This window comes from Lissotriton helveticus, chromosome 3_2 (assembly GCF_964261635.1).
Source record: "Lissotriton helveticus chromosome 3_2, aLisHel1.1, whole genome shotgun sequence".
Lineage (NCBI taxonomy): Eukaryota > Metazoa > Chordata > Amphibia > Caudata > Salamandridae > Lissotriton > Lissotriton helveticus.
The window spans coordinates 2,342,798-2,356,349 of record NC_136062.1 but is presented as its reverse complement, the minus strand read 5'-3'; the positions used below and the strand labels follow the sequence as shown (position 1 = coordinate 2,356,349).

The window sequence follows — 13,552 nt, the reverse complement described above, 5'->3', positions numbered from 1 at the left end:
TAGCTCCACTTAAATAGATCCCCAGAACTGCCCTAAGCAGGGGCACAACCAAACCATATGGAGGAAGTCGGCCGGGACATGGTTACATCTCACACATGACGCACCTGGGCGCTAGCCCGCTCGATACAGGCGCAGGGGAGTGAGGTAGGCAGCGTGTAAGTAGTAGAGCTGACTCAGCTTGAGTTTGGCGGAGACGGTGACTGTTCTGGGGGCCATAAGGGCATCGCGCCAGTTCACCTCATCAAGGGGGCCCACCCAGTCCACCCACTGATTCCTCAACTTATCTAGGGATGTGGGGGTGTTGTTAACTAGGTTGCGGTAAATGCAAGAGACACCCCCTTACCCAAGTCTCCCATCATCGTATGAGCCTCAGGGGGATATATTTGGGGAGCCTCGTGTCATCCGTAATATGCATATGGAGGGCATGTCTCAACTGCAAATATTTATAAAACTGGGGTGAATGTAGGGAGTAGCGAGTTTGGAGCTCCTGGAAGGTCAGCACGTGGCCCCTGGCCCATATGTCCCCTAGCTGGGAGATGTCGATAAGGTCCCAAATTTTAAACCCCTGTAGTCCACTAACTTCCCGGAGCCAAGCCCCGTGCCAGAGGGGAGCACACTGGGTCAACTTCCCCAACCACCCAGTGTGACGGAGCGATGCCTGCCAGGTCAATAACACAGAGCGCGTCACATCAGGCAGTCGGGTTGGAATGGGCCCCCATACATCATGGCCTGGATGTCAGGGAACCCCAGTTCGCTCAGTTCAAGCCTATATGCTGGGTCCGACCAGCCCCCATTGAACCAATCATGGACTACCAGGAGATGTGCCGCCAAGAAATACAGATACAAGTGTGTCATCCCTATACCGCCATCGTAGGAGGGAATCTGGCAAGCAGACAGAGCCACGCAGGCCCGTCCTCCACTCCAGAGAAACTTGGGGGCATATTATCAAGCAAAGGCGATACAATTATCATCGCTTTATCGGCAGGAAACTGCCACTAAAGCGGCGATAAATACCTTGATAATATGTCCTTGTGAATTCCCATAGCAGCCCAGGTTCTGGTGTTAACCTGGGCTGCTATGGGAATTCACAAGGACATATTATCAAGGCATTATTTGCCGCTTTAGCTGCAGTTTCTTGCCGATAAAGCGCCGATAATTTTATCGCCTTTGCTTGATAATATGCCCCTTGTTGATTAGACTGCCCAGTTCCCGGAACCAAGTCCTAGGGGCATTCTGTAGGACGTAAAGGAATCTGGGGAGGATCATCATTTTAAACAGGGCCAGGGGGTTCAGAGGCAGTGCTTTCCATTTAAGGAGGTCATCCTTGGCCTTCTTAACCAACGGGGCCACTTTGAGGGACCAGCCCAGCTCGGGAAGAAGGGTAATCCAAATCCCCAGCTATTTAAAGGACTGCCTCCAGAGTGGTATGGTAGACTGCCAATCAAAGCATTCTCTAGAAATATGCAGGGGGACCAGCACTGATTTCCCAGGATTTAGCCGCAGCCCTGAGGCCTGCTCGAAAGAGTGCAAGATCTGGAGGCAGTGTGGCCTGGAGGAGGCTGGGTCGGACAGGAAGACAAGGACATTGTCCGCGTATAATACGATCTTGTCCGTGTCAGTATTGGGCAACTCCCATCCGTGGAGGCGGTCTTCAGCCCGCACCAGGGAAGCCAAGGGCTCCATCGCCAGGGCGAATAGCAAAGGAGAAAGGGGACATCCCTACCTAGTGCCCCTGGCAATGGGGATGGCCTCCGACAGTACCCCGTTGACCTGTACTCATGCTCTCGGGTGAGCGTACAGGACCCAGACCAAGGAACGGAAGTTGGGCCCGAACCACATCTCAGTCAGCACACTCTGTAGGTATGTCCAGTCCACTGAATTGAGTGCTTTTTTGAAGTCTATGGACAGGAGTGCCAAATATGGGGTAAGCAGGTGCCAGTGTGCCAGAGCTAGCTGCAGCCTTCGGAGGCAGTGACGGGTCCCACGCTGAGGCATGAACCTGCATTGGTCCGGGTGCACAAGTAAGGCCAAGTAAGGTTTAAGTCGTTGAGCCAGAATGGTGGCATATAGCTTGATTTCAGTGTTGAGGAGGGATATGGGGTGATACTCTGCACACATTCGGGAGGAAGGCTGGGATTTTGGGAGAACCACGATGGTGGCAATGTCCCTTTCCGGCAGAAAGGAACCTCTCTTCACGGCTTCATTAAATAAGCTTGCCAGGTAGGGCACTAGGGTGCCTCTGTATACCACATAATACTCCTGCGGAAGGCCATCTGGACCTGGGGTCCTACCCGGGGAGACCAGGGTGATCGCCTCCTCAATTTTTTTCAAGGAGATGGGGCGCTCTAGGTCCTTCTGAGCGGCCGGGTCCAGCCTAGGAAGGCACACCCTACCCCCGTCAAGGAGAGCTGCCACGGACAGCTCGGGGGGTGTGCTGTGTACAGCCTTCGGTAGTATGCAGCAAAGGTATTTGCCATTGCCACGGGAGCACATTGCACCGCTCCGGCATCATCAACCACCTCTGGGATGATACGATTCACCCTGGGGTACGTGGCCAATCTGTGCAAGATCGTGCCGTTCTTGTCCCCCCCAGCCGTAAACTCTTGCTACCGAAGACCTCCAGAGGAGCTTGGCTGCATCCATGGATAGTTGTTTAATGTCATCCCGGATGAGGGCTAATTGTCAAGTCTGGGCGGCATCCTCTGACGTGAATAATAGCTGTTCCAAGTGAGGCGTCTGCACTTCCTTGGAAGAGATCTCCTGCAACTGTGATTGCCTCTGGGTCTTAAGCTGCCTTTTTGCGATACCTCGTATGGTTGCCTTCCCTGCCTCCCATAGGGTGCCCGGGGAGGCTACCGAGCCATCGTTGATAGCAAAATATTGTTTAAGCTCTTTCTCCACTGCCTGCTTGAAATCTTTGTCCTGGAGGAACCAAGCGTTCATCCTCCATGTTTGGCGGGCCGAGGAAGGGGGCCCCTGTGCTAAGGAGTATCGGGGAATGGTCGGAAATGCCTCTGGGCAATATGCGGACGTCAAGAATCATGGAATAGTTGGGCGCGGGGACAAAGATCGCATCTATGCGCACTTGGGTGTGGTGGGCCACGGAGTTATGTGTGAATCGGGTGCTGCGTGGGTGACATGTGCGCCATGCATCACAGAGCCCCAGGGACTCAGACCAGTTTTTCAATTGTTTCGCACTCGCCGCCGGGGCGGCAGATGGAGGTCCCGTTGTGTCGAGGGCCGGGGCTAAGACTGCATTAAAGTCAGCCGCAATACCATGTTGCCAGCAGGCATATTTTGTAGCAGGGCAGCAGTGTGTGCAAGCGTGGGCATGAGCATGGAGGGGGGTATATACCCACATCAGAGTGAGGGGAGAACCAGCCAGCAATCTGCAAACTGTCACAGATGAGCCTTGAGGTTCATGTACCACTTGGGAGAGCACAAAGGGCAGTGTACGCCTCAGGAGGATGGCAACCCCTCGTGAGCCCCTGGAGAAGCCAGACTGCCATATTCTATCATAACCATAGCGAGCTTAGAAGGGGCAGCAGTTACCTAAGAGGTGTGTTTCTTGGAGCAGGAGGACATCTATGTGGAGACACTGCGTGTACCTTAGGACTGCCGTGCGTTTGTGCCGGTCCAACAGGCCATTGACATTCCACGACAACACGTGGAGAGATGCCATAGGTGAAGTGTTATCTGTCATGACAGGCGTTTCCTGGTCTAGGCTGAGTGTATGGCTTTGGGTATACAAATGGATGAATGACGTTACAACGCATGCATTCACAACACATACCATTACAACAAACCTTTTACAACGCAAGATCCATTACAACGCATGCTATTATAACGCATGCCATTACAACGCATGCCATTACAATGCAGATGCTATTACAACGCATGCCATTACAAAGTAAGTATGGGTAAGTATGTTTTAATTTTACTTAATGGGAATGTAATAGTAGTGTAAATGTTAGACAGTGTAGGGGTTAAAATTACTATTCTAACTTAAGGGGGTGTTCTAGTAGGGTAAGCGTTGGATAGTGTAGGGGTTAAAATTACCATTCTAACTTAAGGGGATGTTCTAGTAGGGTAAGCGTTGGATAGTGTAGGGGTTAAAATTACTATTATAACTCCAGGGGGAGTAATAGTAGGGTAAGTTTTGGATAGTGTAGGGGTTAAAACTACTATTCTAACTCCAGGGGGTGTAATAGTAGGGTAAGTGTAGGATATTGTAGGAGTTAGAATTACTATTCTAACACCAGGGGGTGTTAGAGTAGGGTCAGTGTTGGATAGTATATGGGTTAAAATTACTATTCTAACTCCAGGGGGTGTAATAGTAGGGTAAGTGTTGGATAGTGTAGGGGTTAAAATTACTATTGTAACTCCAGGGGGTGTAATAGTAGGGTAAGTGTTGGATAGTGTAGGAGTTTAATTAAATTACATTAAATTAAATTAAAATATATTACATTCAATTAAAATTAAATTTAATTAACATAATCAAATTAATGTTAGTTAGTAATTTAAATTAAAATTAAATTAATATTAATTAAATTAAATACTTACCCATACTTACGTTGTAATGGCATGCGTTGTAATAGCATCTGCGTTGTAATGGCATGCGTTGTAATGGCATGCGTTGTAATAGCATGCATTACAATGGATCTTGCGTTGTAAAAGTTTCGTTGTAATGGTATTGCGTTGTTATGCCCGCGTTGTGATGGCTGTTTCCCATACAAACGCGCTTGGGAGCCTGCGTGATGTGTGTGTTCGCTTGCTAAGGGGACACACCCCATCCTCCCTCTGGTAGCATGTGTCATTCCGTGGTAGCTGAAACAAAAACCGACAAAAAGCAGAACAACGTACCTTTCCTAAATCCCATCCCCTCTCCCTCCTCCACCCCCCACCCCCATCATACACTTCAGGAACAGAAGCATCTGTCGACCCCCCAATAAACATCACCCATATACACGGGGCGAACAACCAAACTAAAACGCCTGGGAATGGGGAAGCGTGGAGGACCCCTCCTCATAATCGAACGCGTGTTTACAAAGACCATCGGGAAGTTACGAACAGTTCTGAGTCAGAGCACCGTCTCAGGCCACGGAGCAAGGACCGGCAGGCAGAGATCAGCTCAAGCAGGGTTACAGGAGAGGTCCGTGTCCGGGAGGTCAATCGCGGAGGGCCGGGAGGCAGCACCTCCTCCGTCCAATCGGCCAGAGCAACCAGAGCGCCTCTCATTCGGCGTTCCCTCTTCGACCTGGGGTGGCTGGTGTGAGTGACCCGGTGGGGAGTCCGAGCGGGCCCGCCTCCGATCACAGCACCTGTGGGATCGATTACGTGGAGGCTGGGGAGCAGAGGGAGTGGAGTGGCTGAACACGCCCCCCGCATCACCCCCACCCAGGGCACAACCCTCAGGCCGCAAAAGTCGCTCTTCCATTGCCCAAGTCCAAGCCTCCCCCGGGCTGTCGAAAAACAGTGTCTTGTTTGCAAATACCACCCACAGGCAAGCTGGGAAGAGGAGCCGATACTGAATGTTAAGTGCCCTCAACTTATTCTTGACCTCTCCGAAGGAGCAACGCTGGCCCTGGACCTTATGGATGTAGTCTGGGAAGATCATAATGGCGCAGTTTTTGCGGAGGAGCCGTTGTTGCTTGTGGGCTTTAGACAAGATGATGTCTCGATCCTTGAAGTTAAGAACCCGCATTGTGATAGAGCAGGGGGGAGCAACCGGCATTGGTTTGGGGACCAGGGACCCGTGAGCCCGCTCGATTGCAAACCAAGGGGATAGGGATCCCCCAGGGACCCACAACCTCAGCCACCCCTCCAGGAAGCCAACGGCACGACTCTGTCCTCTCCTTCCTGAAAGCCCACCAGTGGAGGTTGTTGCATCTGGGCCTGTTTTCAGCGTCCTCCGCCTGGCGGTGCAACTCTGAGACTGAAGACAGGCCACCTGCCCCTTAAGTTGCTGCACGTCGTCATCCACAATGGAGGTGCTGGACTCAGTCTCTTTAATCCGGGCGGTCGCGTTGCAGAGGTCCTGCCTGATGAGAGTCATGTCCACTCTCACTTCTGCAATTTTGCCCTCCACCGAGGTCTGGGATGTGTGGATGGCCTGGAGGATGGCGGCCAATTCTGCGGACGGAGGAGCCTCCTGCCCAGCCACTCCCCCAGTATCTCCCCCTCTGGGTGGTGAAGCGATCCATTTTTTTCTGGGTGGCGAGGACCTTCGTTGATCTGTCCGTTCTACCCATGTTCGGCCTCCGGAGAGGGACGGATTCTCAAGGACCCCCCAGCCGGACCCCACACTGGAAGGCGGATGAGGCAACGGAGCTGAACCAGGGAGCCGTGAAGTACAAGGAGCCGGTGTGATGGCCCGGGACAGCCCAATCCGCCTCCCAAGAGGTGCAGCCAGCTTAGATGGCCAGAAGGAAGGGTCGCGATCAAGGTCCACAGGCTAGTCCCCTTCTACCAGAGCCACAGAACGGTCTGCCATGGCAACAGCACACAGCAGATGAGGAGATCCAGAAAGGGCACTGTGTCCCGGAGGGGGGGGTCGATGCAAGCCGTTGCCCCCAGGGATGTGTTAGCGACCCAAGGGGTGATTGGCGGTCCCACGAATCCTGCTTCACGTGATTATAGTCGCAGCCCCAAAGGAGCCACCGGCTCTCCGTCTACCACCACCGTGGGACGAAGCGCTCACACCCACGCCCCGGGTCCAGGAGGATAAGCCGAGCAGGCTATGCCGCCACCATTGCCACACGGAAGGGGCCAGCTCCCCCCACCAACAAATCCTAGGTGACCCGCCAGGAGCGGGGGACAGGGAGAGGAGGGGGGAGTAGTCACACCAGCCAAGGGGGCCCCCCGCGCCCTGCCTGCTGCCCGGTTGACAGCCGACCCACACCCCCAGACCAGACACCACCGCGCCCCCACTCCTTATCTGCAGGCCTGTTCACAGGAGTGCGCCCTCCAGCAGACAGCAACCGGCAGCACCAGCAGCAGTGGCCCACGCCGCAGGGCCCAGCGGGGCTCAGATGGGTCCTCCTCATGTGGACTCAGGCAGGGCCCCCAGAGATGGTTATGCATTTTAAGGAAATATGTATCAAACGTATCATTAACTGAATACCTTTGCCAATACACAGCAGTGTTGGTGGTGGAAGTATTTGTGAGGTGATGGCACTGATATTGTTGGTACGAGTGGTGGTCTTCGTATTATTGTTGGTGGTATTGATGGTGGTTTAAGTGTTGTTGGTGATATTGTTTGTGGTATTGGTAGTGGAGCTGCTGCTGTTGGTGGAGGTACTGTTGGTAGTGGTGATACTGGTGTAGGTGGTATTGGTGTTGGTATTTATTAGTTCTACTAGTGGTGGTGCAGTATTGATGTAAGAGAACTATTGGAAGTAATGGTGGTATTAGTGAGGATGGTATTGATGGTGGCATTCATAAAAGTAGTATTGATGGTGATGACACAAGCAGTGCTGCTGTTGGTAGAATTGGTTTTAATCGTAGTACTGATAGTATCAGTGGTGTGATATTGATGGTGGTATTGGAGGAGACGTGGAATTGGTGCTTATGGGGTTACTGATATTGTGATGTGGCATTAGTTGTGGTAATACTAGTAGTGGAGGTAATGTGACATTGGATGTTTTGGTGGTTGTATTACTGGTGGTGGTATTGATCAATGTTTGGTAGTGGTGGTATTTGTGGCAATGGTACTTGCAGTGGTATTGATCAATCAATATTTCTAAAGTATGACTGCTTCTGAGGGTCTCAAGGTGCTGGGGTGACTGCAGGTCTGACTGGGCGCTGAGGTTCAGTCGAAGAGCCAGATCCTGAGATCCTTCCTGAATTGAGTCAGCGACTGGGATAGGCTGAGGTGAAGAAGCAGGGTGTTCTGGGTTCTGGCGGCGAGGCAGGAAAAGGATCATCCTCCGGTCATGGTCTTGCAGATCCAAGGGACTGTGGCAAGGGCAGATGGGTGGAGCGAAGGTTTCTGATGGGTGCATGGAATGAGAGGCGGTGGTTCGGGTTTGCTGCTATTGATGGTGTATTTGGTATAAATGGTGGTATTGATGGTGGAATTGATATTGAGGGCATTGTTGGGGGTACTGACAACACTGATGATGGGGGTATTGGTGTGGGTGGTATTCGTGGTGATAATAACATTGGTGACAGAGCAGTGTGTACAGAATGAAAACAAGTGAGATTGATAAAAAGGACAGTGTGCTCACACCAGCAATTTTTAATTGTGAATATTGTTTTTGCATGACTTTGTACATAGCTACTTTTTAATGTATATTGTTTTATTTTAGTGCACGGTGACATGTGGCCGTGGCTTGCGATACAGGGTTGTACTGTGCAATGATCATCGCGGACAACATACTGGTGGGTGCAACCCACAATTGAAGCCACATATAAAAGAAGAGTGTATAGTTGCAGTACCATGTTACAAGCCAAGAGGTAACCACAGTTGTGCTTATGACATTCTTACTTTGACCATGTGTCTTTACATTGTTTAGCATGTAGAAAGTATTAGAAGAGCATTTTGTTATTCCAAAATTGACATGGTCATTTTGCATTTATCATCAATGCGTACAAATAGTTGCAGCCTGGAAGACCTACTTACTCATTCATCTTTTATATAGGCCCACATCACTACCACTTAGAACAAGTATTTAAGTGTTGCATATTTGCTGTGCATGCACCTTCTTAACTTCAGCATTGCCCATCCTTCAGTAGTCAGCCGCTGTAGTATACTGTAACATACCCGGCCACAGAAGTCCTGTGATTAATCCGCTGCAACATAGTTCACATTGTTAAGAGGTAAGCCTCGTTTTCCAAATAATTCGTCATCTTCTAAGCAGTTTACAATTTGAGGAAACGATCTACCTCAAATTAATAGTTTAAATTTTACATGCAGACACTGAGATTAATTGGTGCCCCCAGACCATAGCAGGAAAGATCGCACTCCAGACTCTTGAGTCATCTACTTCTGAGGTATATGTAAGCTTTTGAATGACACAACATGTTGGTACTATTTCTAAAGTCCTAAAAACAATGGTTGTTAAAGATGATTTTGCTCTTGGTCTAAGAAGCAGTTCTTAACCGTTTGAATTTTTGGAACTCCTGATGAATGATTGTTGGAAACCAGGGACCCCATTTTAGTGGTTTCTACGATGTGAACACAATACACAAAAGTACAGAAACAAGTATACATTTCAGAAATTCTTGTTAGGAAATGTTTTGTTTGTAAGACATATCCAAAAGATATGCAAAAATCGAAATTGTTTCAAAATGTGGATTTATTTATAAAAGACAAAGCGATATGACAGGCTCTAGCAGATTACTTTGTCTGTTTTTATTCTATACTCTCATTTTGTCTGTGCATAAAAGTGCGTTAATTGGGGTCACCAGTTGCCAATACTACTGTTCACTGTACTTGAGCTGCTCCTACGAATCAATCTGAGGATGCCAACTAGGCCTGGGCGGTGAATTCCATTCCGTTCGCGGAATTTGCGGAATTTGGGTAATTTTGCGTTCCGCGGAGAACGCGAAATTGCCCAGAATTGTGCGTTCTGCGACTTCGTGTATTTTTTTGCTTGTTCACGTTCTTAAATGCGTGCTCGCGAGATATTTCTCCCCCAGCACGCCCACAGTGATTGCGAACAGTAAAAAAGCATTGCGAACAAGCAATTCCGCATGTTTGCAGAATTTCTGCGTGTTCGCGGAGATTTTTTACCTTTTTGCGGGGGTTTGCGTAACGCGATTCCGCAAATTCCGCCCACCCCTACCCAGGGGCTTATTTACAAGTCCCTTGCGCCACCGGTGCATCACTATTTTTGACGCACAGGTGGCGCAGTGTACTGCCCATATTTACAAGGCCAAACAAAGGCACCCTGCGTGGTTTATCATGGTCTTGTATATACAGCCCCTTTTCATGCATCACTTTGTGTGATAGTTGCATGCCATGGGTGTTGCTGTGGGTGTTCCCACACAACACCCATGGATTCTGCTGCACTCCCAGATGTAAGACATTTTGTAAACCTGGTAATGAGTCCGAATCTTACAACTCCACAGGGGAAGCGTAAGGAGGCCCAATGAGGCAAAATACTCGTTATTTCCTCTTTTTGTCTCTTTTTTCCCCTTCTCGAGCAATGATCCCAATCCCTGTCAGAGTGAACCACCAAATTCACCAAGTTAACCTATGCTTTAGCCTCTGGTAGCTCGGCACAAAAGCAGTGAGACTTAAGTTGGAGGCAATTGTTAGAAATGGGGTTTCTGATTGGCTAGGCTATGCACCTAAGACAGGCAGAACCCTCCACTCTAGTCAGGGTAAATGAGTTACACATCCAAGATAGCCCCTGCTCACCTCCTTGGTTGCTTGGCAGAGCAGTCAGGCTTATCCCATAGGCAATGTGTAAAATGTTTTCACAACACACACACACCAGTGACACAATAAATACACCACAAAAGAGACTCCACACAGTAGTACAGCAAAATGCATGTCTGTGTTGCATATAAACATAGACCAAAACCACATAACCCAATAATCACTTTGCCAACTAGGAAATTGTCATAACATCACACTTATTGCCAAAAGATAAATACTTCTATATTGCACATGTCATAAAAGCACCATCACTCGGAAATAAATGCAATTCCTAAAATAATGCGCACTATCCTGTCAGTGCTAGGATTAAAATGACATATCAAGACATTCAGGCCATGATATGCAGCAGGTAATGATTAAAACACATGGTTCACCTTATTCATGGTGAAAACCTAGGTACAGCATTATTGCGCTCCAATTAGGCAGTATACAGTAATTTTCACAACACATTGGTGACAGGAACACCTGCACATCTACCACATAAATTACGTTAATTTCCCTTGTGCTGAGAGAGCACATTTTAATCATGGCCCCTCAGGACCCATGGGTCAATTTGCCCACTAGGCACCCCCCAGGTATATCCTATGTCAAAAGGGGTACACAACACTCACGGGCCAGGCAGGGAGACCTCCTTTGGTCCCCCACTTCCAGAATCCCCAAGGTAACTGCTGGGAGCATGCGGCAGAATCGCCAAAGTTCAGCCTTCCCCTCAAGAGATCGGGCAGCCTGCAAAAGGACGCAGGGCAGCGGTGCCTCCTCTACAGCCCTCACACCGCCTCTTGGAAATGCTTGAAGCTGCCAGGAGGTGACTGGTGCTTCTGCGCAACGTTTGCGGGTAAGGTAGGGCTGGGGCATACATGCCGGTTGGAGTCTTTGGGGGCGATAATCACTCAGAATCCTAGAAGCACTGCTCCGTCCAGGGGGTGATGCCCCCAGTAGTGATGCACAACCTCCTTAGCCCCTGGAAAAGTATGGGCTGTGTATCTCAGTCCGGCCGACAGGCCCCACGCACCAGACATTAGTAGAGTTCCTCTGTTCCTGCTCCTCCCTGAAGTTTTCCTGCGACTGCGGCCCCTCTCTTCTGGAGCAGACGGCGTAAGAGAAACAGGAGGAGAGCTGGGGATCCTGGCTCACCACGCACAGTGCTCAACACTCACTGGTTTCTTTTTTCAGGGTTAAAGATACATGCTAATTGAAGCACTCACTACATGCTGATGCAGGAGATGCCGGGAGTAGTACACAGCGCTCCCAATGCATTGAAAGGTACAAAAACAAAAAGAGCCTGGAACAGCGCTCACTGTGCCTAAGACTGAAGGGCAAGGGGCATAAAAGGAACTCCTTGAAGAGCACTGTGGTGGCACACAAGCAGAAATATAGGCAACAGGCCAGCACACAGAGTCCTTGCAGACAAAGAGGCAGTGCTTCCTTTAGGTCAGCACAACAAAGCAAAGTCCAAGTGGTGGTTTTCCTGGCAGCACTGCAATCCTCTGATGCAGCATGTAGAGCCAGTAGCATCTGGTAACAAGTCCCAGGCAGTGTCTAAAAACATGGGGTGAGAGCCCCTGTGCTTATACTCAAAATGTCTTTGATGTGGAGGTAACTTCAAACACGCTTTAGAAGTGCAGAACACCTCCATTCAATCTCATCCCTGGGTCCAGACACACTACAGGGGATGGAGACAGCATTGTAAGAGGACAGGCACAAACCCTATTCAGATATCAGTGACTACTCCTCCCACCACTGTAGCTCAGGATGACCCAGCAGGATATGCAGGGCACACCTCTAAGTGATTACCTTCAGCCTCTCACCACCCTCTTTCATATCCCTGAGTTTGAATTCCCCTATTTTGTCCACTGGTTACACCTCATCTCTCTATCAGTTCCGCTTTTTACAGTTTGGACCTGAACCTAATATGTCCCTCCCACTAAAAGTGGTCTAAACAGTCTTTGCTTCACCCCTCCCCTGCACTCTATCCATACTCTCTCCCTACACTCCCCAACATGCCTCCTCTCACATTTCCCCCTTTTAACGCATCCTCTCCCATCTCGAAACTAGGTCCCAATTCCTGGTCCATCATATACCCTCCTCATCTCTCCAAACACGGGAAAAAAAACTTTAAACATAAGCTCCTATGCCTACACCATGAAATCCTCTTTGCGGATCACCACAATAGACTCAACTCCTCCGTTGTCACCAATCTCATCTTCTTCTCCAAACGCCCATCAAAGTGGAAAAGTATTTTCCTACGACACCTCCCCATCACTGTCACCCGCAAAATTCCTTACGGTCTCATACTATCTACCACCCCATCTTCCTCCTTCATGGGCGAAGTGGACATCTCCATCTTCAACTCTGGAAACATCCTCATTCAAGCCTCTGAAAAACATCTCCTCATTTTTGAACATCACTTTAATACTCTATCCCAACTCCTCGCACAGCACTCTAATCCCCCCTCTCACCCTCTCATCCACCGGTCTATTCACCTCTCCTCTCTTCCCCCACCCCCACGTCTCTTCTCTCTGACACACCCCAACTTCGGGAGCACTCGCGAACCATGGTCCCTCTCTGCCTCCAACCGCCTCTCCACAACGCACCCTCTAACCCCCCCATCTCTGACCTATATATCCCGCCGCCTCTGATTTCCCCAACCCTCAACCTCACCGCTACACCCCCTTCTACCTTTACAATATCGCCGGATCACCAACCTCTACTACCTACCACAACCTCCAACTACTCCACCATCTCTAACTCCCTTCTTAATCATGTCTCCCTAGCCCTTAACGTTAATTCATCCCCCATATCCCCTGCGCACATTGACTTGTCCACCCCCATCTCGATTATCCTAAACAACTTATTGTCCCTGTCCCGATCTCTCCTCACTCCATTAGCCCACTCGACTCTATTGCCTTATCGCCCACAATCTCCCATTGCTCCTCACTCTCTGATGCACTCTCTCCCCTCCCACCTCGCCAAGTGACCCACGCCTCCCCCTTGCTTTCTCGCACACCTCCCACTCTGACCTCCCCCTCTCTCCCTCCACCGACCTCTCAACTATCCCACATATCCCTTAATTCCCTAGGTACTCCTGCCCCTACTGTCTCCTCGCCACTTCCCCCACCCATCACAAACTCCCCTCCCACGTCGAGCACCATTGCCCCACTTCCC

At 49.9% G+C, this 13,552-nt stretch overlaps 1 protein-coding gene across 1 annotated transcript in view; it reads left to right on the top strand.

Annotated features, from left to right (window-relative positions):
* ADAMTSL3 (ADAMTS like 3) overlaps positions 1 to 13,552 on the top strand; it is a 2,298,702-nt gene that overhangs the window by 1,579,314 nt on the left and 705,836 nt on the right. The window contains exon 14 of the mRNA XM_078684728.1: positions 8,310 to 8,457. Within this exon, the coding sequence (XP_078540854.1) occupies positions 8,310 to 8,457 (148 nt within the window). The remainder of the gene's footprint in view (positions 1 to 8,309; positions 8,458 to 13,552) is intronic.